Raw genomic sequence first — 22,994 nt, 5'->3', positions numbered from 1 at the left:
GACGCCGTCTTTGCTCCACAGTAAGTCTTTGCTGTCGTCCAGCATTCTGTTTTTGTTTACTTTGTAGCCAGTTCAGTTTTAGTTTCGTTCTGCATAGCCTTCCCTAAGCTTCAATGCCTTTTCTTAGAGGCACTCACCTTTTTGTTTATTTTTGGTTTAAGCATTAGACACCTTTTTACCTGCACACTGCCTCCCGCTGTTTCCGACATCTACAAAGCAATTAGCTACCGGCTGCCACCTACTGATATGGAAGAGTATTACACGGTTACTCTGCTGAGCTCTAGACAGCACCGACACTCAACAACAACACATCATTTGCAGACTATAATTACTGGTTTGCAAAAAATATTTTTAACCCAAATAGGTGAAATTAGATCATCTCCCGCGGCACACCAGACTTTATCTCACGGCGTGGCACAGTGGTTGAAAAACACTGCTTTAAAGGATTTTAGTTACACACTTGGACCGATTCAATTCCAGGGATCGGAGACGACTATTTTTCCGTGTGAGCGTTGGCTGGCTAAATCAGAAGATGATGGTGAGACGGTGAGGGAGTTGGTGCCATCTGACATTATCACAGAGAAACTCCTCAGGGGTGGCACACTGAAACGAACTGAAACCGAGATTGAAGATGCTTTGGAAAGTGAGCATATGCCTCGATAGCAACTTAGCATAAAAGAAAATGTGACTCAATCTCTTTACAGTAATAATCACTAATGTCTTCTCCTATGCTAGCCCACGCTTACCAGGTGTCCGTACGCACAGGTGATATGTACAAAGCAGGCACGGATGCCAACGTCTTTCTGACAATCTATGGAGACCTCGGTGACACAGGAGAGCGCAAATTGGCAAAATCTGAGAACAACAAGAACAAGTTTGAGAGAGGAGAGGTATTAGATGAGCAAAGATGTGATACCAACAACAGAAAAGATGTCATCATGCTAAAAACCTTGTCTCAGGTGGATAAATTCACCATTGAAGCGGTGGACCTGGGCCAGGTGTTTAAGGTCCGAATTCGTCACGACAACTCCATGATGGGGGCCGACTGGTACCTGGACCAAGTGGAGGTCCTGGATGTGGACACAGAGGAGGTCTACATGTTCCTGTGTGAGCGCTGGCTGTCCAAGAAGAAGGAGGACAAACGCTTAGAGAGGACCCTCTTTGTGAAGGTTTGTCACGGTACAGGCGTGGGTAGAATTAGGTGTAAATATCACATTGGAATGTTTCTGCTTTAGGGATACGAAGGTGAAAGAAACGCCGATCCAAATTTCAAAAAGATGGCTGAGGCCAAACTGGGTCTGGATAGGAATGCAAACAAAAAGAAAAAAAAGAAGAAGGTGGCAGTGACGGAAGAAGGTCCAAGTAAGTAAGACTGAAGCGTAGCAAACTGAAGTATTTTTTGTACAGGTGGTCCTCAGTGTACCAACGTGTCCCGCTCTTTCAGTTTTATGTAAGTTTATTTGTCAGAACGTATACCAAATTATTGCTAAATATCTGTGTTGGCCCTGCGACGAGGTGGCGACTTGTCTAGGGTGTACACCGTCTACCGCCCGAATGCAGCTGAGATAGGCTCCAGCACCCGCCGTGACCCCGAAAGGGACAAGCTGGATGAATGGATGGAAAAATGGAAAATATGAAATGACATCTATAGAGTCACATTCTCACTCGTTTTACCCAATATAGTAGCCTTGCGTGTGTTCTACTGTAGACTGTATTACTCATTGCTTTGGCGGTCGCCCGGCCACATTAACACAGCCAATATGTGGAAAAAGTTCACCACAACTTGGGTAATTCCTCTATGTTAGAACTGAAACCACGGGCGTAAGGTGTTCTGCCAAAGGTTGGTCAACTTGACAGTCGCAGCTACAACTATTAGATTCGTTGTGAGCAATGCATGCGGTTAGCATTGCATGCACCACCTTGTCATTCCACATTGCTCAGCCAAAGGCTCACCAATGTCATGTGGAGCTGACAATCAGAATCAGAATCAGAAATACTTTATTAATCCCCGATAGATGAAGTTGCTGATGGCTGAGAGCAGTCTTTTTGATTGATTGATTGAGACTTTTATTAGTAGGTTGCACAGTGAAGTACATATTCCGTACAATTGACCACTAAATGGTAACACCCGAATAAGTTTTTCAACTTGTTTAAGTCGGGGTCCACTTAAATTGACTCATGATACAGATATATACTATCAGATATATACTATCATCATAATACAGTCATCACACAAGATAATCACATTGAATTATTTACAATCCGGGGTGTGGAGGGGGGTGGGGGGGGGGGGGGTAGGTTTGGTTGTTATCATCAGTCATCAACAATTGAGAACAGAGAAATTGATATTGGAACAGTGTAGGTCTGACTTGGTAGGATATGTACAGCAAGTAGTGGACAGAGAGAGAGAGAGAGAGAGAGAGAGAGAGAGAGAGAGAGAGAGAGAGAGAGAGAGAGAGAGAGAGAGAGAGAGAGAGAGAGAGAGAGAGAGAGAGAGAGAGAGAGAGGGTGTTAGTTTAGGGTTGTAGCTGCCTGGAGGTGTACTTTTATTGCGGTTTTGAAGGAGGATAGAGATGCCCTTTCTTTTATACCTGTTGTTAGCATTAAGTGACGCTCCGAGTCTCATCTGGTACTTATTTTTATTATATTGTATATATATATATATATTTATATATATGTATATATATATATATATATATATATATTTATTTATTTATTTATGTGTGTGTGTGTGTGTGTGTGTGTGTGTGTGTGTGTGTGTGTGTGTGTGTGTGTGTGTGTGTGTGTGTGTGTGTGTGTGTGTGTGTGTGTGTGTGTGTGTGTGTGGGTGTGTGTGTGTGTGTGTGTGTACATAAGTGTACATATATGTATATGTGTGTGTATATATATATACATGTAAGTGTACATATATGTATATACGTATGTGTGTGTAAATATGCGTACTTATATGTATATATATATGTGTCTGTATATATGTACATATATGTATACAAATACATATATATGTATACATATACATGTATGTATATATGTATATATTTGTGTGTATATATTATATACTATATATATATATATATATATATATATATATATATATATATATCTGCTGTACAGTATAGACATACAGTATATGTATGTACAGTATATATGTCTGTATATATTTGTGTGTATATATATGACATATTTTATATATATTTATATATATATACACAGTAAAAGTTGGACACACCTTCTCATTTCAATGTGTTTTCTTTATTTTTATGACTATTTACATGGTAGATTGTCACTGAAGGCATCAAAACTATGACACCTGTGAAGTGAAAACCATTTTGGGTGACTACCTCTTGAAGCTCATCGAGAGAATGCCAAGAGTGTGCAAAACAGTATTCAGAGCAAAGGGTGGCTATTTTGAAGAAGCTAGAATATAAAACATGTTTTCAGTTATTTCACCTTATTTTGGTAAGTACATAACTCCACATGTGTTCATTCATAGTTTTGATGCCTTCAGTGACAATCTACAATGTAAATAGTCATGAAAATAAAGAAAACCCATTGAATAGGAAGGTGTGTCCAAACTTTTGGCCTGTACTGTATATCTGCTGTACAGTAAGTGTGCTTGGGTCCCTATTTTGAGGAAGACGATTAAAAAAACTCACAATAATGTTTGATGGAATGCTACAAACGTTATGACAGACCACCTCAAAAAATTTGAATGAAATCATGATTTGTTTTACCGAATAAGACACCCAGAATATATATGAAAATAAAGAATGTGGGATTTAAAATATACAATAAAACGCTGAATATTAACAACATATGGACGTCGCTCCCCTTTTACTTCTCAGACCACCTCCTTGATTTTTTACAATACAGCAAAACGCAACAAAAATACAACAAACACGGCAAAATATGAACGCAAAAGGTAAAAAACACTTCCAGTCTAATATAATATCACTTTTCTACGTCTGTCCTCGACATTTGCGTTTCAGGCTGGCTGCTGTGAAAGCAAACTCGGCCCACTCTGCTCTGTGCTTCTCTGCCCGTATATCACTCAAAAGCGCAGATTCCAACCATTGAAATACTTTCTATGGTTCAAGATGTATGGTTACTTGAAAACAACACTGCACATCATAATGGAGGCTACAGTTTCAATATTAAAGTCTAAAAAAATTATCTGTAAACATCCGGCGGGTCGGATTTTGCCCAGGTCTGTTAAAGTTAAAGTACCACTGATAGTCACACACACACTAGGTGTGGTGAAATTACCCTCTGCATTTGACCCATCCCCTTGTTCCACCCCCTGGGAGGTGAGGGGAGCAGTGAGCCGCAGCGGTGGCTGCGCTCAGGAATAATGTGGTGATTTAACCCCCAATTCCAACCCTTGTTGCTGAGTGCCAAGCAGGGAGGCAATGGGTCCCGTTTTTATAGTCTTTGGTATGACTCGGCCGGGGTTTGAACTCATGACTTTCCATATGGATTTATCCGATTTAATCCGATTGTATGGGAAATTATGGTAACACTTTAGTATGGGGAACATATTCTAAGTAACAAAGACTTAATTTAGAGTTATTTGGTTAGGTTTAGGGTTAGAGGGTTAGGGTTAGGGTTATGATAAGGCCATCCAGAATAAGGCATTAATAAGTACTTAATAATGACTAATTAAGAGCCAATATGTTACTAATTTGCATGTTAATAAGCAACTAATTAATGGTGAATATGTTCCCCATACTAAAGTGTTACCGAAATTATATATTCAGAGAACTTGTTTCAGTCATATGGAGTCTTTTAATCATTTATGGAAATTATTTTTGCTATCACGAAACGTCGTAAAACAAGGACCAATTCAACAACAAAACTGAGAATCCTGCCGATTCCCAACGGTGTCAGCCGGCAGGCAATAAATGAAAACTGTTAAATGTTTTCCTGTTTGCCTCCTTCAAGTCATCCCCTATCACTTCACTCTATCCACTGGGGTTGAGCGCGATGCCAGCACCACTGCCAGGGTCTACATCGTCATCATCGGCCCCGGAGACCTGGAGACAGACCGGCTATGGCTAGACCTTCCAGACGGGAAGAAATCCTTTGCAGCTGGCAGCATGGAGCATTTTGTGTGCTATGGAACTGACGTGGGCAAGATCAAGAGAGTGGAAGTGAGACTGATATTTGTTTTTGGGGTTTTTTTTACGCATCCCTCGTAGGGTTGTACGGTATACCGGTATTAGTATAGTACCGTGATACTAATGAATCATATTCGGTACTATACCGCCTCTAAAAAGTACCGGTCCCCCACATTTTCGCGGACTGCCTAGCAAGCAGCTAGTGTCTATTCGCAGTGTTGTAACTACTTCTAAATCACTAATCCTTGATTCCATGGCGACAAATATAGTACATTTATCTCAAGCATCATCCCTATAGGACGAGTGATAACTAATCATACCGCTCTACATACAGCAGAAGATCAGAGTCATAATACTGAATGTGTTAAGAATGATCTATAATCAACAAAGACAAGACAAGATTTCACTATGCCCAATCATTAACCATCTATTATCTTAACTTTGACCACACTACATACGTGTATGAAGGTCATACTTAGTCAACAGCCACACATGTCACACTAAGGGTGGCTGTATGAACAATGCCAACACTGTCATAAATATGTGCCATATAATGAAACCACACTAAACAACAATGACAAACACATTTTGGGAGAATATTTGCACAGCAACACATCATAAACACTACATAACAAATTCCCAGAATTTCTTGCAGCACCAACTCTTCCGGGACGCTACAATATAAACAAACGCCATTGGTGGATCTACACCTAACATCCACTGTAATGATACCAAGTACAGGAGTGTATCTAGTCGATACTACAAACCCCGTTTCCATATGAGTTGGGAAATTGTGTTAGATGTAAATATAAACGGAATACAATGATTTGCAAATCCTTTTCAACCCATATTCAATTGAATGCACTACAAAGACAAGATATTTGATGTTCAAACTCATAAACTTTATTTTTTTTTTGCAAATAATAATTAACTTAGAATTCCATGGCTGCAACACGTGCCAAAGTAGTTGGGAAAGGGCGTGTTCACCACTGTGTTACATCACCTTTTCTTTTAACAACACTCAATAAACGATTGGGAACTGAGGAAACTAATTGTTGAAGCTTTGAAAGTAGAATTCTTTCCCATTCTTGTTTTATGTAGACCTTCAGTTGTTCAACAGTCCGGGGTCTCCGCTGTCGTATTTTACGCTTCATAATGCGCCACACATTTTCGATGGGAGACAGGTCTGGACTGCAGGCGGGCCAGGAAAGTACACACACTCTTTTTTTACAAAGCCACACTGTTGTAACACGTGCAGAATGTGGCTTGGCATTGTCTTGCTGAAATAAGCAGGGGCGTCCATGAAAAAGACGGCGCTTAGATGGCAGCATATGTTGTTCCAAAACCTGTATGTACCTTTCAGCATTAATGGTGCCTTCACAGATGTGTAAGTTACCCATGCCTTGGGCATTAATGCACCCCCATACCATCACAGATGCTGGCTTTTGAACTTTGCGTCGATAACAGTCTGGATGGTTCGCTTCCCCTTTGGTCCGGATGACACGATGTCGAATATTTCCAAAAACAATTTGAAATGTGGACTTGTCAGACCACAGAACACTTTTCCACTTTGCATGAGTCCATCTTAGATGATCTCGGGCCCAGAGAGGCCGGCGGCGTTTCTGGATGTTGTTGATAAACGGCTTTCGCTTTGCATAGTAGAGCTTTAACTTGCACTTACAGATGTAGCGACGAACTGTATTAAGTGACAGTGGTTTTCTGAAGTCTTCCTGAGCCCATGTGGTGATATCCTTTAGAGATTGATGTTGGTTTTTGATACAGTGCCGTCTGAGGGATCGAAGGTCACGGTCATTCAATGTTGGTTTCCGGCCATGCAGCTTACGTGGAGTGATTTCTCCAGATTCTCTGAACTTTTTGATGATATTATGGACCGTAGATGTTGAAATCCCTAAATTTCTTGCAATTGCACTTTGAGAAACATTGTTCTTAAACTGTTTGACTATTTGCTCACACAGTTGTGGACAAAGGGGTGTACCTCGCCCCATCCTTTCTTGTGAAAGACTGAGCATTTTTTGAGAAGCTGTTTTTATACCCAATCGTGGCACCCACCTGTTCCCAGTTACCCTGCACACCTGTGGGATGTTCCAAATAAGTGTTTGATGAGCATTCCTCAACTTTATCAGTATTTATTGCCACCTTTCCCAACTTCTTTTTCACGTGTTGCTGGCATCAAATTCTAAAGTTAATGATTATTTGCAAAAAAAAAAAAATGTATCAGTTTGAACATCAAATATGTTGTCTTTGTAGCATATTCAACTGAATATGGGTTGAAAATGATTTGCAAATCATTGTATTCCGTTTATATTTACATCTAACACAATTTACCAACTCATATGGAAACGGGGTTTGTACTATGATTACATCGATATTTTTTAGCATCACAAAATCTAATTTCGTTTTTTTTAAAATGTAGATTATCTTTATAAACTCAGGAAATATTTCTCTGGACACATGAGGACTTTGAATATGACTAATGTATGATACTGTAACTACTTGGTATCGAATTGATACCCAAATTTGTGGTATCATCCAAAACTAATGTAAAGTATCAAACAACAGAAAAATAAGTGATTATTACATTTTGACAGAAGTGTAGAAAGAACATGTTAAAAGAGAAAGTAAGCAGGTATTAACAGTAAATGAACAAGTACATTAGTAATTCATTTTCTACCACTTGTCCGTAATAAATTTGACGAAATAATAGAATGATAAATGACACAATATGTTACTGCATATGTCAGCAGCTAAATTAGGAGCCTTTGTTTGTTTACTTACTACTAAAAGACAAGTCGTCTAGTATGGTCACTATTTTATTTAAGGACAAACTTGCAATAAAAACATATGTTTAAAGGCCTACTGAAATTAATTTTTTTTTATTTAAACGGGGATAGCAGATCCATTCTGTGTGTCATACTTGATCATTTCGCGATATTGCCATATTTTTGCTAAAAGGATTTAGTATAGAACAACGACGATAAAGTTCGCAACTTTTGGTCGCTGATAAAAAAAAGCCTTGCCTATACCGGAAGTAGCGTGACGTCACAGGAGGAAGGATTCCTCACAATTCCCCGTTGTTTACAATGGAGCGAGAGAGATTCGGACCGAGAAAGCGACGATTACCCCATTAATTTGAGCGAGGATGAAAGATTTGTGGATGAGGAACGTTAGAGTGAAGGACTAGAGAGGCAGTGCAGGTTGTATTTTTTTTCGCTCTGACCGTAACTTAGGTACAAGGTCTCATTGGATTCTACACACTCTCCTTTTTCTATTGTGCATCACGGATTTGTATTTTAAACCACCTCGGATACTATATCCTCTTGAAAATGAGAGTCGAGAACGCGAAATGGACATTCACAGTGACTTTTATCTCCACGACAATACATCGTTGACGCACTTTAGCTACGGAGCTAACGTGATAGCATCGGGCTCAAATGCAGATAGAAACAACATTTTTAAAAAAACCTGACTGGAAGGATAGACAGAAGATCAACAATACTATTAAACCATGAACATGTAAATACACAGTTAATAATATCCAGCTTGGCGAAGCTTAACAATTGAAGCTAACTTAGCTACAGAGCTAACGTGATAGCACCAGGCTCAAATGCAGATAGAAACAAAATTTAAAAAAAACCTGACTGGAAGGATAGACAGAAGATCAACAATACTATTAAACCATGAACATGTAAATACACAGTTAATAATTTCCAGCTTGGCGAAGCTTAACAATTGAAGGTAACTACGGAGCGGCCGCGGCGGCGGGCGTTGTAGCTTTCGACGACACCCCGGCCGCCATCAGAGTCGGCAAGAAACATATATTTCCCCAAAGTTATGTACGTGACATGCACATAGCGACATGCACATAGTGACACGCACGTACGGGCAAGCGATCAAATGTTTGGAAGCCAAAGCTGTACTCACGGTAGTGCGTCTGCTATCCAGCTCAAACACAACACAACCTCCTGATTGTGTTGCTGTAGCCCGCCGCTAATACACTGATCGCACCTACAACTTTCTTATTTGCAGTCTCCATTGTCCATTAAACAAATTGCAAAAGATTCACCAACACAGATGTCCAGAATACTGTGGAATTGTTCGATGAAAACAGAGCAATTTGTATGGTGACACATTGGGTACGAATACTTCCGTTTCCGTCGTGACGTCACGCGCATACGTCATCATACATAGACGTTTCCAACCGGAAGTTTAGCTGGAAATTTAAAATTGCACTTTATAAGTTAACCCGGCCGTATTGGCATGTGTTGCAATGTTAAGATTTCAAGGCCTACTGAAATGATTTTTTTTTATTTAAACGGGAATAGCAGATCCATTCTATGTCTCATACTTGATCATTTCGCGATATTGCCATATTTTTGCTGAAAGGATTTAGTAGAGAAAATCGACGATAAAGTTCGCAACTTTTGCTCGCTGATAAAAAAAGCCTTGCCTGTACCGGAAGTAGCGTGACGTCACAGGAGCTAGTATTCCTCACAATTCCCCATTGTTTACAATGGAGCGAGAGAGATTCGGACCGAGAAAGTGACGATTACCCCAATAATTTGAGCGAGGATGAAAGATTCGTAGATGAGGAACGTTACAGTGAAGGACTTGAGAGGCAGTGATGGACGTATCTTTTTTCGCTCTGACCGTAACTTAGGTACAAGCTGGCTCATTGGATTCCACACTCTCTCCTTTTTCTATTGTAATTCACAGATTTGTATTTTAAACCACCTCAGATACTATATCCTCTTGAAAATGAGAGTCGAGCACGCGAAATGGACATTTAAAGTGACTTTTATCTCCAAGACAATACATCGGTGACACACTTAGCTACTGAGCTAACGTGCTAGCATCGTTCTCAAATGAAGATAGAAACAAAATAAATAAACCCCTGACTGGAAGGATAGACAGAAGAGCAAAAATACTATTAAACCATGTACATGTAACTACACGGTTAAAAATTCTCAGCCTGGTAAGGCTTAACAATGCTGTTGCTAACGACACTAAGGCTAATTTGGCAACTTAGCAACCGGAACTCACAGAACTATGTACTCTCTCCTTTTTCTATTGTGTATCACGGATTTGTATTTTAAACCACCTCGGATACTATATCCTCTTGAAAATGAGAGTCGAGCACGCGAAATGGACATTTAAAGTGACTTTTATCTCCAAGACAATACATCGGTGACACACTTAGCTACTGAGCTAACGTGCTAGCATCGTTCTCAAATGAAGATAGAAACAAAATAAATAAACCCCTGACTGGAAGGATAGACAGAAGAGCAAAAATACTATTAAACCATGTACATGTAACTACACGGTTAAAAATTCTCAGCCTGGTAAGGCTTAACAATGCTGTTGCTAACGACGCTAAGGCTAATTTAGCAACTTAGCAGCCGGAACTCACAGAACTATGATAAAACATTAGCGCTCCACCTACGCCAGCCAGCCCTCATCTTCCCATCAACAGCCGTGCTCACCTGCGTTCCAGCGATCAACGGCGCGACGAAGGACTTCATCCGTGGGTTTGGCGGCAAGCATCAGCTAGGCGTCTTCTATCAGGGTAAGTAGTCCTTGTTGTGTTGCTGTAAGTATTGTACTTAGCCGCTAAGACACCGATCGATCCCACCTACAACGTTCTTCTTTGCAGCCTCCATTGTTCATTAAACAAATTGCAAAAGATTCACCAACACAGATGTCCAGAATACTGTGGAATTTTGTCGAAGAAAACAGAGCTTTGTGTATTGTGTCCAATAGGGCCCAAACACTTCCGTGCATTTTATGACGCCACGCGCATAAATCATATCCAAAGGAGATTTTCAACCGGAAGTTTGGCGGGAATTTTAAAATTGCACTTTATAAGTTAACCCGGCCGTATTGGCATGTGTTTCAATGTTAAGATTTCATCATTGATATATAAACTATCAGACTGCGTGGTCGGTAGTAGTGGGTTTCAGTAGGCCTTTAATGTACCCTAAGATTTTTTGTTAAAATAAAGCCAATAATGACATTTTTTGTGGTCCCCTTTATTTAGAAAAGTACCGAAAAGTACTGAAATACATTTTGGTACCGGCACAAAAATATTGGTATCGGGACAACACTAATCCCTCGTGTTCTCTCCTCACCTTGCCATTCCCTCGCCGTTTCTTTCACAGATCGGCCACAACGGCGCCACACCAGAGAGCTGCTGGTTGGTGGATGAGCTGGCGGTTGCCGTGCCAACCAAAGGTATCAAGTACAGCTTCCCGTGCAAATGCTGGCTGGCTAAAGACAGAGGAGACGGTCTGACGGTCAGGCTGTTCAACGTGTTGGACGCCAGCACCATCAGCATCAACCGCAAAGTAAGTCCCAGCCAAGACATCGCATTGTCTCTGAGTAACGAGTGATACAAAAGCTGTTTGTGTCATTTGTGTTTGTGTAGGGGATTTATTCCACCACAGTCATCACAGGCGACACACAGTATGCCGGCACGGACACCAACATATTCCTGACTGTGTACGGAGCCAATGGAGGCACAGAGGAAATGCTCCTGGCCAAGAATGAGGACAGGTCTGTCCTCTCTGATTGTACTAATGTCCAGAAAGTACCATTTGTTTATCTGATGTAAGGTGCTAATTTGAGTGGAGGTTGATATTGGAAGTCTGTTGTTTAGATTTGAGCGAGACCAAGAGGACACATTTAACCTGGAGGTAGATGACATCGCTCCTCTAAAGAAGATAAGAGTTCGGATTGATGGCAGTGGCAGCCGTCCCGATTGGTTCCTGGACAGAGTAAGGAATTTAATTGCAATAGTTTGTTGGGAAGTTGTTGATGCATTTGCTTTGTTTAGATCAGGAATGTCAAACATGCGGTAAATGGGTTATAATTGTATAGCGCTTTTCTACCTTCAAGGTACTCAAAGCGCTTTGACACTATTTCCACATTCACCCATTCACACACACTGATGGCGGGAGCTGCCATGGAAGGCGCTAACCTCGACCCAACAGGAGCAAGGGTGAAGTGTCTTGCTCAAGGACAAAGCGGACGTGACTAGGTTGGTTTAAGCTGGGGATCGAACCAGGAACCCCCAGGTTGCTGGCACGGTCGCTCTCCCGACCGTGCCACGCCGTCCCCACGTCATCACGCGAACAGGTTCAATCCGGCCTGCGAAATGAGTTTGCGGAGTGTAATGTTATGTACGTGAGGAGTGGAAGGAGACGACACCACGAGGAAGCTCAGGTTACCGGGTTTATTGTAACCTTTGATGAGTGAGTGGGAGGTGTATGCTACTCTATGTGTTTGTTGCAGGACTATGTGTGATTTTAACCATGTGAATATCACCAGACGATGTTGTAAGTGCGTGTTGGATGAATCCTTCAGCAGTCCAAAAGGGCGAGGCAAAAAGGATGTCCGTAAGCAGGCAGGTGGTCGAGGGCAGGAGAGAAGTGTGTCCAAGCGAGGGTCCAGGATCGAGAGAAGCAGTTCAAAGTCCGGAGGGAGGTCGAGGCACAGAGCTCGAGCACACGGAACAAGACGGGTACTGCGGGAGAAACAAGGAACATGAGACGAGGGAACAAGGAGGACGAGGAGAGCGATAGCGAGGACAACAGGAGGGAAGCCAGAGACATAATGCTTACTGGGGCGGTATAGCTCAGTTGGTAGAGTGGCCGTGCCAGCAACTTGAGGGTTCCAGGTTCGATCCCCGCTTCCGCCATCCTAGTCACTGCCGTTGTGTCCTTGGGCAAGACACTTTACCTACCTGCTCCCAGTGCCACCCACACTGGTTTAAATGTAACTTAGATATTGGGTTTCACTATGTAAAAGCGCTTTGAGTCACTAGAGAAAAGCGCTATAGAAATATAATTCACTTCACTTCACTTCACTGCAATGAGTTAACAACATTCCGGCGTAGGCTCCAAGGGTCGACTGGTCTTTATGCTGCCGCTCTGATTATTGCCAGATGCGCTGATTGCCGATAGTCTGCAGCTGCGTCGTTGCGTGGGCGTGAAGCGCCCGGTTCGTGCAGGGGCATGTCCTGGCATACTGCCAGCCTGAGTACTGGCGGAACTTGCTGCAGGAGAATTGTGGGTTCGAGGCCGCGCCGTGACATGTAAAATTGATCTGCATTTTTGAATGAAAGAAACTGCTGTTCTAAAGGAGTCCACTGGATGTCGCAATAGCAATCCTCTTAGGCAAGCAAATAGTTTATACCACCCACCCACTCGCCCCCTCTCAACCCAATGTAAAACAAACAGGAGTAAAATAAACAATTGGTAATGCTGCATGAGACACTGCACATTGATATAGCTCTGTGAGAATGGTAGTCTTCTGTGCAAATTTAAAGACATTGAAAAGTGGAAATGACAAACGAGGTAGTTGGTATGTGGAAGCGTTGTTATTTATGCTTTATTTTGTTTTAGTTCAATCCTAGATGGGCTGTGACTTAAAGTATAATTGCTTTGTAGACACACTGAGATTAAGTCTAAGTTAATTGGGCCCCATTCAGCAACCGTTCTTAAGAACACATTTTGTTCTTAGGCCCACATACGATGTTATTAAGGAGATTTTTGTATTCACCAATGTTTTCTTAGCTGGGATTTGTTCGTAGATAAGAACAAAATCTACGAGTGCTCCAGAGCACTCTTAGGGTGGCCTATTTATTCTTAAGTGTGACAAGTTCCCTTACTTCTATTGTCTAATGTTAAATTAATATCATATATAGATAGATAGATAGATAGATAGATAGATAGATAGATAGATAGATAGATAGATAGATAGATAGATAGATACATAGATAGATAGATAGATATAGATATATATAAATAGATAGATAGATATATATAAATAGATAGATAGATAGATAGATAGATAGATAGATAGATAGATAGATAGATAGATAGATAGATAGATAGATAGATGGATGGATGGGTAGATAGATAGATAGATAGATAGATAGATAGATAGATAGATAGATAGATAGATAGATAGATAGATAGATAGATAGATAAGACAGACAGACATATAGCAAAATGAGCAATATATAGACATTTCTAAATACTGTATGCCCGGAGGGGAAATACATAATGTCAAAACGTAAGTTTAAGAAAGGGGGGACTGCAGCGTTCAAATAAATATTTGTCACATGGTCGTGAAATATTGCCATTGTGTTCACGCGCGCGCACACACACACACACACACACACACGCACGCACACAATGGCAATGCTTTTGCTGCTACTCCAAGATGCCGCAGATCGTGCCCTGGGGGAGGGAGCGTATATTTCACAACCATGTGACGAATATTTATTTGAACGCCGCAGTTCCCCCCTTTCTTAAACTTACGTTTGGACATTATGTATTTCCCCCGTGGGACAATACGAATTTCTCTTCTGTAATCTCTTTGTGTTTTCTCCGTGTGTTTGATGTTCGGCTTTTCCGCCGGAATTGTGCCCTTATATGGGGAATTAAGGGCGTTCACCTATGCATATTGGGGAAGTAAGGGCGTGTTTATATGCAAATTATGATAGACATGCACACGCTAACCATTTGGCATTCAGCAACTTAAGAAAAGCAGGTGGGAACAATTTGGTCGTTTAAGAACACGTCATGAATTTGAATGGACACCTCTTAGGAAATCACTTGGGAAGAAAGATAAGAGGAAAAGTTAGGAACTCATTGCTGAATTGTGTTCTTCATGGTGTTTTTGAAACTGCACCAATTTTTTCCTCAGAATTTTCAACTAACTTGAAATGTTTCGTCGAGAGGATTATTTGTGATCCCAACATTTTCAGAATGTGCTTGTTCTATTTTGGGCCAAAGTAAAACAAAGAAAACAATCTGAAGTTGTCGTCGTTGTATTTTTAAGTTATCATGCCATGATTTTCCCCGTGTGGCCCACGTGGGAGTACATTTTTCTCCATGCGGCCCCTGAGTTTGACACCCCTGGTTTAGATCCTGATGCGAAACCTAAACACAGAGGAGGTGTACATGTTCACCTATGAGAACTGGCTCTCCAAGACCAAAGGACCCAGTAGGACTGAAAAGTGTGAGCTGGCGGCCGTGGTGGACGAGGAAGAGATGGTGGAGAAAACAACCTACATCATCCAAGTCCAGACCAGTGACATCACAGGTGCATCACAGTCACCTTCTTCCGAAATGTCACGTGTCATTTTAATTACCTAATCACGGATCTCTCCTTTCTTGATGCTGTCAGGTGCCGGCACAGACGCCAACGTGTGTCTGATGGTTTTCGGAGAGTTTGGCGACACGGGCATGCTGAAGCTGAAAGAGAGCGCCAACAGGAACAAGTTTGAGCGCAAAATGAAAGATGTGTTCCGGTACCCCGACATGCTCAGTCTGGGCGAGCTCTCCAAAGTGCGAGTGTGGCATGATAACAAAGGTAAGAAATGTCTGAAAACAAGCTGCTATGTAGTGATGGGGAATAATCGAAAAATAATCAAAACCAACATAAAACCTTCAAACCGACTTAAAATGTCCATACCGTTTATTTCAGTTTTTTACTATTAAAACACTTGACTGGTGGAGTATTTGCCTTTTTTTGTGGCGGTGTCAAGTTTTGTAGTGACCCAACACCTGATAATACTTGTTCATCCGCGTGGACCGGACATTGGCCGAGAGCTAGTGGGCAGCTTAGGACAGAGTCGTCTCTCTGGGTTGCTTTGCTGGGTCTGCTCCGCGCGCAATATGTATTATTTATTGCTAATTTTTTGGTTTGTCGTTGTATTTTTTTTAATTTGTAGCTGTTTGAAGGAATTGCACAACTGAAGTGGCAGCCGGTTGCATCAGCTCTGTGCTCTTTTAATGTATTTTATGTCCTTTGTCTTCTTTATTGTTTCCCGCTTGTTTTCATGTGTTTTTAACTTGTTGTAGACTTTTTGTAACAGCACTGCCACCACATTATTTTCCCAATGTGGGATAGATAAAGTCTATCCTATCCTATCCCACCCTAATCAGGGCAGCCCCCGGCTAAACCGGGGCTCTAAACAGAATAAATGTTTTCATAATTGGGAGAAATTTTTTTTAACTTGGATTTAACCTTCAAACCGACATAAAATGTCCATTACGATTATTTCAGTTTTTTACTATTACCAGACTGCCTTTAAAACACTTGACTCGTTGAGTATTTGCCTTTTTTTGTGGCAGTGTCAAGTTTTGTAGTGACCCAACACCTAATAATACTTGTTCATCCGCGTGGACCGGACATTGGCCGAGAGCTAGTGGGCAGCCTAAGACAGAGTCGTCTCTCTGGGTTGCTTTGTTGGGTCTGCTCTGCGCGCAATATGTATTATTTATTGCTCATTTTTTGGTTTGTCGTAGTATTCTTTTTTTACTTGTAGCTGTTTGAAGAAATTGCACAACTGAAGTGGCAGCCGGTTGCATAAGCTCTGTGCTATTTTATGTCCGTTGTCTTCTTTATTGTTTCCCGCTTGTTTTCATATGTTTTTAACTTGTTGTAGACTTTTTGTAACAGCACTACAACCACATGATTTCCACAATGTGGGATAAATAAAGTCTATCCTGTGACGATCTGTCACTTCATTTCTGTTTGTGCTTCTTTGTTTTGTATTTACTTCCCATCAGTGCTCTTATTTTGTTTCCATTTCCTGCTTGTCCCGTTGAGCGCTGTGTTTTTTCTTCACCTGCTGTTGATTGGCAGCCGGTCCACACCTGCTGCCAATCAGCATGTTTCTATTTATGCCTGTCTCGAGCACTCCTCAGTGCTCGAAGATTGACTTATGTTGGTAGCTGTTACATGCGAGACTGCTTTCTCCGTCTGTTTAATGAGATTAAAACTCATCTTACCTGATCACCGATCTCCTGGTTCCTGCATCTTGGGCTCACTAAAACTGCAGCCATGTGAGTTCTTTACAGAATCTTCGAGCACTGAGGAGTACTCGAGACAGGCATAAGGTAAGGAAAAAACACAGTGCTCAACGGGACAAGCAGGAAATGGAAACACAATAAGAGCACTGATGGGAAGTAAATACAAAACAATGAAGCACAAACAGAAATTAATGCTAAGGGCGCCGTCCATCAGGGCGCGCCACGCTAGTGCCACAAATGTTGGAGAGAAAAAAGAAAAAAAAAGTTGGTACTATTATTTCTAAATACATTAAATAATCCCACGTCGATTAAAATGCAAAGTAAAGCCTATTTAATAGAAATATTATTTGTTACACCATTACGCCCCTCCTCCCCCCGCACGGTGCCCCCACTCCCTTCCCGTATCATTCATGACTCTTTTTGGACGTCACCACATAAAAAAATCAACACAAGATGTCAAAACGGCCAAAACTGTCAGGTGCCCAGGGAAGAAAAAATAGAAAAGAAGAGGAGGAGAAACGAGAAAAAGACCGAGGTAGCAGGTAGGTAACGTTAAGCCTACATAAAATGATTTGTCTGTTACAGAATGTGATAGTAACCTGGCTTTTTAGCATTAAGCTAATGTTACATGATTCGGCAATTGCTAATCAATAAATAGCTAGTTCTGTTTTAACGTTGGGTTAATATTGTGGAGGGGGCTAGATTGTTATGGAAAATAATAATGTAACGATAGGTAATTACAGTACTCCCTGGTGTACAGTAATTTGTAAGTCATTCTAGTTAATGCAATATTAAAAAGCACAAATAGAGAACTCTGTAGTATCCCCTTTTTTTGTAACATAGTTGTTAAAGTCATACTGGTTTGATATCTTGTTTTGTGCAGTGCCTTATTTATATTGTATTTTTAATTTATTTTATGCAACTTGTTGACACGTTTTATTTTGTGTTTATGTATGTAAAAAATATTGTATTTCATATATTAATTTTTTGTATTCATTTATTTATCCTTTTTTTTTTAATCTTGTTAACTATTCTGATTGTTAATTTGCTTTCTTTAAGTAAAAAAAAAGGTCAAAGACAAAGCTATTCAGTTTCTTGTGAGTATTTACACTTCACTGCCGATGTGGGGGGGCGCCACCTAAAATCTTGCCTAGGGCGCCAGATTGGTTACTGATCACATGACACTGTCTAATGTCAAATGATATGCCTACGTCACAATTCGATAACACTTTGGCTTCAGTGAGGATGACGTCAAAAATAGTGACGAGAAAACACTTCAGATAAGTAGTGTCTGTATCCAAAGGTCGCACATCAAATATTTTACACCATGTGGAGCACCGTCTTGTTAACGAATACGAGAAATGCATGTCACAAAAAAGAAAGCGACTCCGACTGCTTAGTGCCACCATAAATAAAGCAGTTGTCCTTAACACAGAAATATGCCACACAGTATGGAAAGGATTGTTGTAAAATTACCCTTTCCATAAAGTTCAAGTTATAATCGACATTTCTACACAAATTATTTAAAATTAGCCTCCTTGCAAAATATACAAGGTTTGAATTTTCTTCTCTTTAAAAGAGACATATGTAAGAATTGCATGTCAAGTCATCATTAAATGGCCCTGATATGTATGTCAAAAGGCATTATTGAATCATGTTCTTTTCGAATACCTCTATAACTGATAACTGTAGGTCAGCCGGGATATGCTCGTTCGAAATATTATTATTGTTTTCATTTCGATGCCCCACCCTCCACCGTTTGAACAATTAAAAAGTCCATTAGTGTGTTACATCCAGGCTGCCAGTTACGCACCGCCACCTTCGTCTAGCTACTGCCACTGGTAAAGTTACTAAACATGTCAGACTTAGTAAAACTAAAAGGCGTCGTTACGATTCTCAACTTATTCATGACAAAGCCAGGAACAAAACGAGGATTTGTATCGGGGATGCCTTTAAAAGATGGAGACGACTGAAGGCGAAGAAGATTTTTTTATCTGACGCCAAACTTGCTAATTTCCTCCTTGATAGGTAAGTGAGGCATTTACGTTTTCTTATTACTTGTAATAAATGGAAATGGACATTTCGTATGCAAACTATATTGTCCAATACAGTCTAGGATCTTGTCTAACAAAGCTAGTATGTTTGTGCAATGAATGCTTAGCATGCTAATGACACATCGACATATAGGCTAACGGGAGAAATATATGCCCGTTAGCCTGTATGTCGATGTGTCATCCAACTGACAGGGAAAAGTATATTTTTGACAAATAAAACCGATGTGGATATGGGTAGTGTCGGTGCCTATTTCGTTCTCAATATGCCGATACGTTGAGGAAATGCGTTCCAACATTAGCACGGTTTCTGGTACTGTATGTGCATCAGGCACATATGGGGTGGTATTTGCTTGGTAACAATATAATGCATTACATGTAATGATTTTCTACTTTGTGTATTAACATGGTAGTAGGCTATATGATTTATGGTTTTTGCGTAATGTGGGTTGGCTCATAGACTCACACTCTGCACTGAAAGATGGTGATGTGCGTACATGGAAGAGAATGCAGTGCATTACGTTGGATGCAACATGGGGTTATGCTGAACGAAATGTGGCGGTAATTTTACTGTTGGCCTTGGCTTGCCATCAGCCTATGCAATGTATAATATATTATTATACGTAATTATTTCGATGGTGGTCCATGCGGTCAAACTAGACATTTTTACAATCATAATTACTTAGTAAACCATCTTGCAAGAAGCATAAACAAGAGAAACCTAAAGGGTAGGACTCGTCGATTGCCGTTTGTAGTTCCTTGGAGTATGATTCGGATTCGGCTGCGTATCTGGCAACCTCAGTCATGGAGAGTGGGAGGGGACTACATAATTTTGACCGGAGTTGGGTGAGTGGCTGTGCCAGCAACCTGAGGGTTCCTGGTTCAATCCCCACCTTCTACCATCCTAGTCACGTCCGTTGTGTCCTTGAGCAAGACACTTCACCCTTGCTCCTGATGGGTCCTGGTTAGGGCCTTGCATGGCAGCTCCCGCCATCAGTGTGTGAATGTGTGTGTGTGAATGGGTGAATGTGGAAATTGTGTCAAAGCGCTTTGAGTTCCTTAAAAAGGTAGAAAAGCGCTATACAAGTATAACCCATTTACCATTTACCATTATAAGCGCTAATTTAAGGACCTATTTTTAGCGGCACATTGTCACATAACTTTCTTATGCTGCTATATTGACATCATGAGCTGATAAGCTGCTTTCTCACCTCTAAGCTTGTGAAAGTTAATTCTAGATTATAGATCATGCCTGTCACCTGGATAGTAGAATGATCAGGACATAATTCCAGAAGTTGGTACACTTTGACAGCAAATTTAGACCCGGAAATGGCAACAAAAAAAGGCCCACCAACCTTTTTTCTTCGCAAGGATTATGAGTCATTCTTTATCTTAACGGGAGTATGTCAACATCCTATCAGCCGGCATCCCAGTGAGAGCAGACAATGTACAGTAAGTGATATTTTATTAAGTTTGTTTGCTCTCATTAAGTCTGCAGTGATCAGTGATGTCGTTGAAGGAAAAAGCGAACGTTGTCAAGCGTTTTTTTAAATCAATGTGCCGCCGTATGCTTAAAATTATCCATCCATCCATCCATTTTCTACCGCTTGTCAAAATTCTCAAATATTACATGTTATTAATGAACATGGTGTAAAAACAGTTTCCCATATACTAGCCGCACCGGACTACAAGCCGCAGATATATACGTTGTGAAATTAGTTATTTACACAGAAATGTTCTGTAAATGTTTATTTACATACCCTAATTGTTTACAAACGGTGTCTGTAATAGGGCAGTAAAACGGCTGATCAAACAGTTGGGAGAGTGGCCGTGCCAGCAATCTGAGGGTTCCTGGTTCGATACCCACCTTCTACCAACCTCGTCACGTCCATTGTATCCTTGAGCAAGACACTTCACCCTTGCTCCTGATGGGTTGTGATTAGGGCCTTGCATGGCAGCTCCCGCCATCATTGTGTGAATGTGTGTGTGAATGTGGAAATAGTGTCAAAGCGCTTTGAGTACCTTTAAGGTAGAAAAGCGCTAATCAAGTACAACCCATTTACACACTAGGTGTGGTGAAATTATCCTCTGCATTTGACCCTGGGAGGTGAGGGGAGCAGTGAGCAGCAGCGGTGGCCACGCTCGGGAATCATTTTGGTGATTTAACCCCCCATTCCAACCCTTGATGCTGAGTGCCAAGCAGGGAGGCAATGTGTCCTGTTTTGATAGTCTTTGGTATGACTCGACCGGGATTTGAACTCACGACCTTGGAGTCTCAAGGCGGACACTTCAATAGAAGTAGATGGATCAATTAATCGTGATTTAGATTTTTGCTAAAATTGCTCAGTCCTTCCCTCGTACGAGAAATATATAACAAAATCTATTTTAGGTCCGGCTCCGGGATGGCACCTGGACTACATTGACATCAAAGATGAGACCATGGACCAGATTTTCAGGTTCCCGTGCGACCGCTGGCTGGCTAAAAACGAAGACGACGGCCAGATCATCAGGGAGCTGGCGTGTGCCAACAACGACTCTGTGGACCTCAGTGATAAAACCAGTTAGTTAAAAAAAAAAAAATAATAAAAACAGGAATGTGCGGAAAATGTTTTTTCTCTGTGTGACCATCTGCCTCCGCTCTGTCACAGAATACGAACTGGCCGTAACCACTGCAAACACAGAGGACGCCTCCACCAATGAAAACGTCTGGATCGTATTAGAAGGAAGGAAAGCCCGCTCCAAGGAGTTTGTTCTGGAGAATAAGAAGAACAAGTTCTCATGGTGAGTCTTCCAGCAAAAAGTATTCCCATTGGCTTGAGTTTTTCCTTGCCCTGATGTGGGATCTGAGCCGAGGATGTCGTTGTGGCTTGTGCAGCCCTTTGAGACACTCGTGATTTAGGGCCATATAAGTCAACTTTGATTGATTGAAACCTCCCCAAAATCATATTTTCATGCCGCGTTCACAGCGGCGCCATCGACACCTTTGAGTTCTCCTCCAAGCACGTGGGCGAGATCGCCGGCATCTGCGTGGGCCACATCACCAAAGACGGCAAGAAGGTGAAGAATGAATCAACCTGGCATGTCGTGGAGGTGGTGGTGACAGAGAAAGAGCTGGGAAACAAGTGAGCGACACCACCATGCACTTTCACACCCACTGGACACTACATTAGGAACACTTGCACGATCTAACGACATCCGAAAAACATTACTGCCTTCTACTGGATTGGAGTGGAACTACAAGGCTGACATTCTTAGGATTGTTTGGCCTTCATGGAGGTCTGTACTCTTATTAGTTACCAGGTTAGATTTACACTTTTTGACGTTACAGTCCACTTGCATCGGGTCAAGTTAACGTCACTGTAACTAAAATGGCACTCCCCTCCATTGAAGGACATTATTTTTTTAATCTTGATAGATTGGAAATGAACACCAATGAGTTACCTGATGAACATTATCACATCATTTATTCAGAAAGTATAAATAACGACAAATAAAGATAGAATACTATTAACCGCAACATGTAAGTTTAAAAAAATATTTAAAAAATAACATTATGATTTGTACATTTTCAGAATGTGCTTGTTCTTTTTTTAAGCAAAGAAAACAATCTGAAGTTGTCTTTATTTTTAAGTTATCGTGCCGTGATTTTACCAGTCCGGCCCACTTGGGAGTAGATTTTTCTCCATGTGGCCCCCCATCTAAAATGAGTTTGACACCCCTGGTCTATCCTATCCTATCCTATCCTAATCAGGGCAGCCCCAGGCTAAACCGGGGCTCACAAATCACCAAAAATGATTCCCGGGCGCGGCCACCGCTGCTGCTCACTGCTCCCCTCACCTCCCAGGGGGTGAACAAGGGGATGGGTCAAATGCAGAGGACAAATTTCACCACACCTAGTGTGTGTGTGACTATCAGTGGTAATCATAATTATCCATCCATCCATCTTCTTCCGCTTATCCGAGGTCGGGTCGCGGGGGCAGCAG

At 41.3% G+C, this 22,994-nt stretch overlaps 1 protein-coding gene across 4 annotated transcripts in view; it reads left to right on the top strand.

The window, feature by feature from the left end:
- Positions 1 to 22,994, top strand: part of LOC133632837 (lipoxygenase homology domain-containing protein 1-like) — a 57,536-nt gene that overhangs the window by 32,501 nt on the left and 2,041 nt on the right. For all 4 annotated transcript variants that reach the window (XR_009821716.1, XM_062025582.1, XM_062025583.1 and 1 more), the window contains 13 exons: positions 481 to 643; positions 736 to 890; positions 960 to 1,169; positions 1,236 to 1,362; positions 4,942 to 5,150; positions 11,294 to 11,479; positions 11,560 to 11,687; positions 11,791 to 11,908; positions 15,068 to 15,245; positions 15,330 to 15,515; positions 21,401 to 21,571; positions 21,660 to 21,792; positions 21,978 to 22,133. Coding sequence is in view for 3 of the 4 variants with exons in the window: in XM_062025582.1 (XP_061881566.1) it covers positions 481 to 643; positions 736 to 890; positions 960 to 1,169; positions 1,236 to 1,362; positions 4,942 to 5,150; positions 11,294 to 11,479; positions 11,560 to 11,687; positions 11,791 to 11,908; positions 15,068 to 15,245; positions 15,330 to 15,515; positions 21,401 to 21,571; positions 21,660 to 21,792; positions 21,978 to 22,133 (2,120 nt within the window). In the remaining variant the exon portion in view is untranslated. The remainder of the gene's footprint in view (positions 1 to 480; positions 644 to 735; positions 891 to 959; positions 1,170 to 1,235; positions 1,363 to 4,941; positions 5,151 to 11,293; positions 11,480 to 11,559; positions 11,688 to 11,790; positions 11,909 to 15,067; positions 15,246 to 15,329; positions 15,516 to 21,400; positions 21,572 to 21,659; positions 21,793 to 21,977; positions 22,134 to 22,994) is intronic.

This window comes from Entelurus aequoreus, linkage group LG17 (assembly GCF_033978785.1).
Source record: "Entelurus aequoreus isolate RoL-2023_Sb linkage group LG17, RoL_Eaeq_v1.1, whole genome shotgun sequence".
In the NCBI taxonomy this organism is placed as follows: domain Eukaryota; kingdom Metazoa; phylum Chordata; class Actinopteri; order Syngnathiformes; family Syngnathidae; genus Entelurus; species Entelurus aequoreus.
Note: the sequence above shows the minus strand (reverse complement) of the source record. Positions and strands in the feature narration are given on the sequence as shown.